General features: G+C 74.3%; 1 protein-coding gene across 1 annotated transcript in view; it reads right to left on the bottom strand.

Moving 5' to 3' along the window:
• Nucleotides 1–500, bottom strand: part of SSC5D (scavenger receptor cysteine rich family member with 5 domains) — a 21,406-nt gene that overhangs the window by 19,794 nt on the left and 1,112 nt on the right. The window contains exon 4 of the mRNA XM_077756937.1: nucleotides 91–237. Coding sequence (XP_077613063.1) covers nucleotides 91–237 — 147 coding nt within the window. The remainder of the gene's footprint in view (nucleotides 1–90; nucleotides 238–500) is intronic.

Below are 500 nucleotides of genomic sequence, written 5' to 3'. Positions count from 1 at the left end.
AGCGGCCCCGCATCCTCGCTGTGGTCACAGTTGCTCCGACCCCAGGGGCTTCGGGGACAGTCCCGCAGAGCCTGCTCTCCGCCTCCGCACCCCACGTCATCCATCCACACAGGCCCGGAGCCGGGGCCGAATCGGGCGCCTCCCGGGGCGGCCAGCGCGCCCCCGCAGCCCAGCTCGCGGCAGGCCACGGCGGCGTCCCGCAGGTCCCNGGGGGCCGGGGGAGGAGGCGCAGCCGCTCTGGGGGGGAGGGGAGGGGGGTGCTGAGGCTCGTGTGGGGCCGTTTGGGGAAAGCAGATTCAAACAGCCCTCGTTCTCCGTCTGGGGAACTGGCCCCGAGGGGGCAGTGGCCTGGATGCACCTGCCCGCCCGCCAGGCCGTTAGGAGGGGTGCCGGGATCCGGGCGGGGCAGGTTGGCAACAGGACCCTCGGCCTGACCGAATCCGGGGGCTAGTGGTGCCGGGCGCTGCCGAGCACAGGTGAAGAGGCGGGCACGCAGGGGC

This window comes from Crocuta crocuta, unplaced genomic scaffold (genome assembly GCF_008692635.1).
Source record: "Crocuta crocuta isolate KB4526 unplaced genomic scaffold, BGI_CrCroc_1.0 scaffold142, whole genome shotgun sequence".
Lineage (NCBI taxonomy): Eukaryota > Metazoa > Chordata > Mammalia > Carnivora > Hyaenidae > Crocuta > Crocuta crocuta.
The sequence above is the reverse complement of the archived record's forward strand: the minus strand, read 5'-3'. Positions and strand labels throughout refer to the sequence as shown.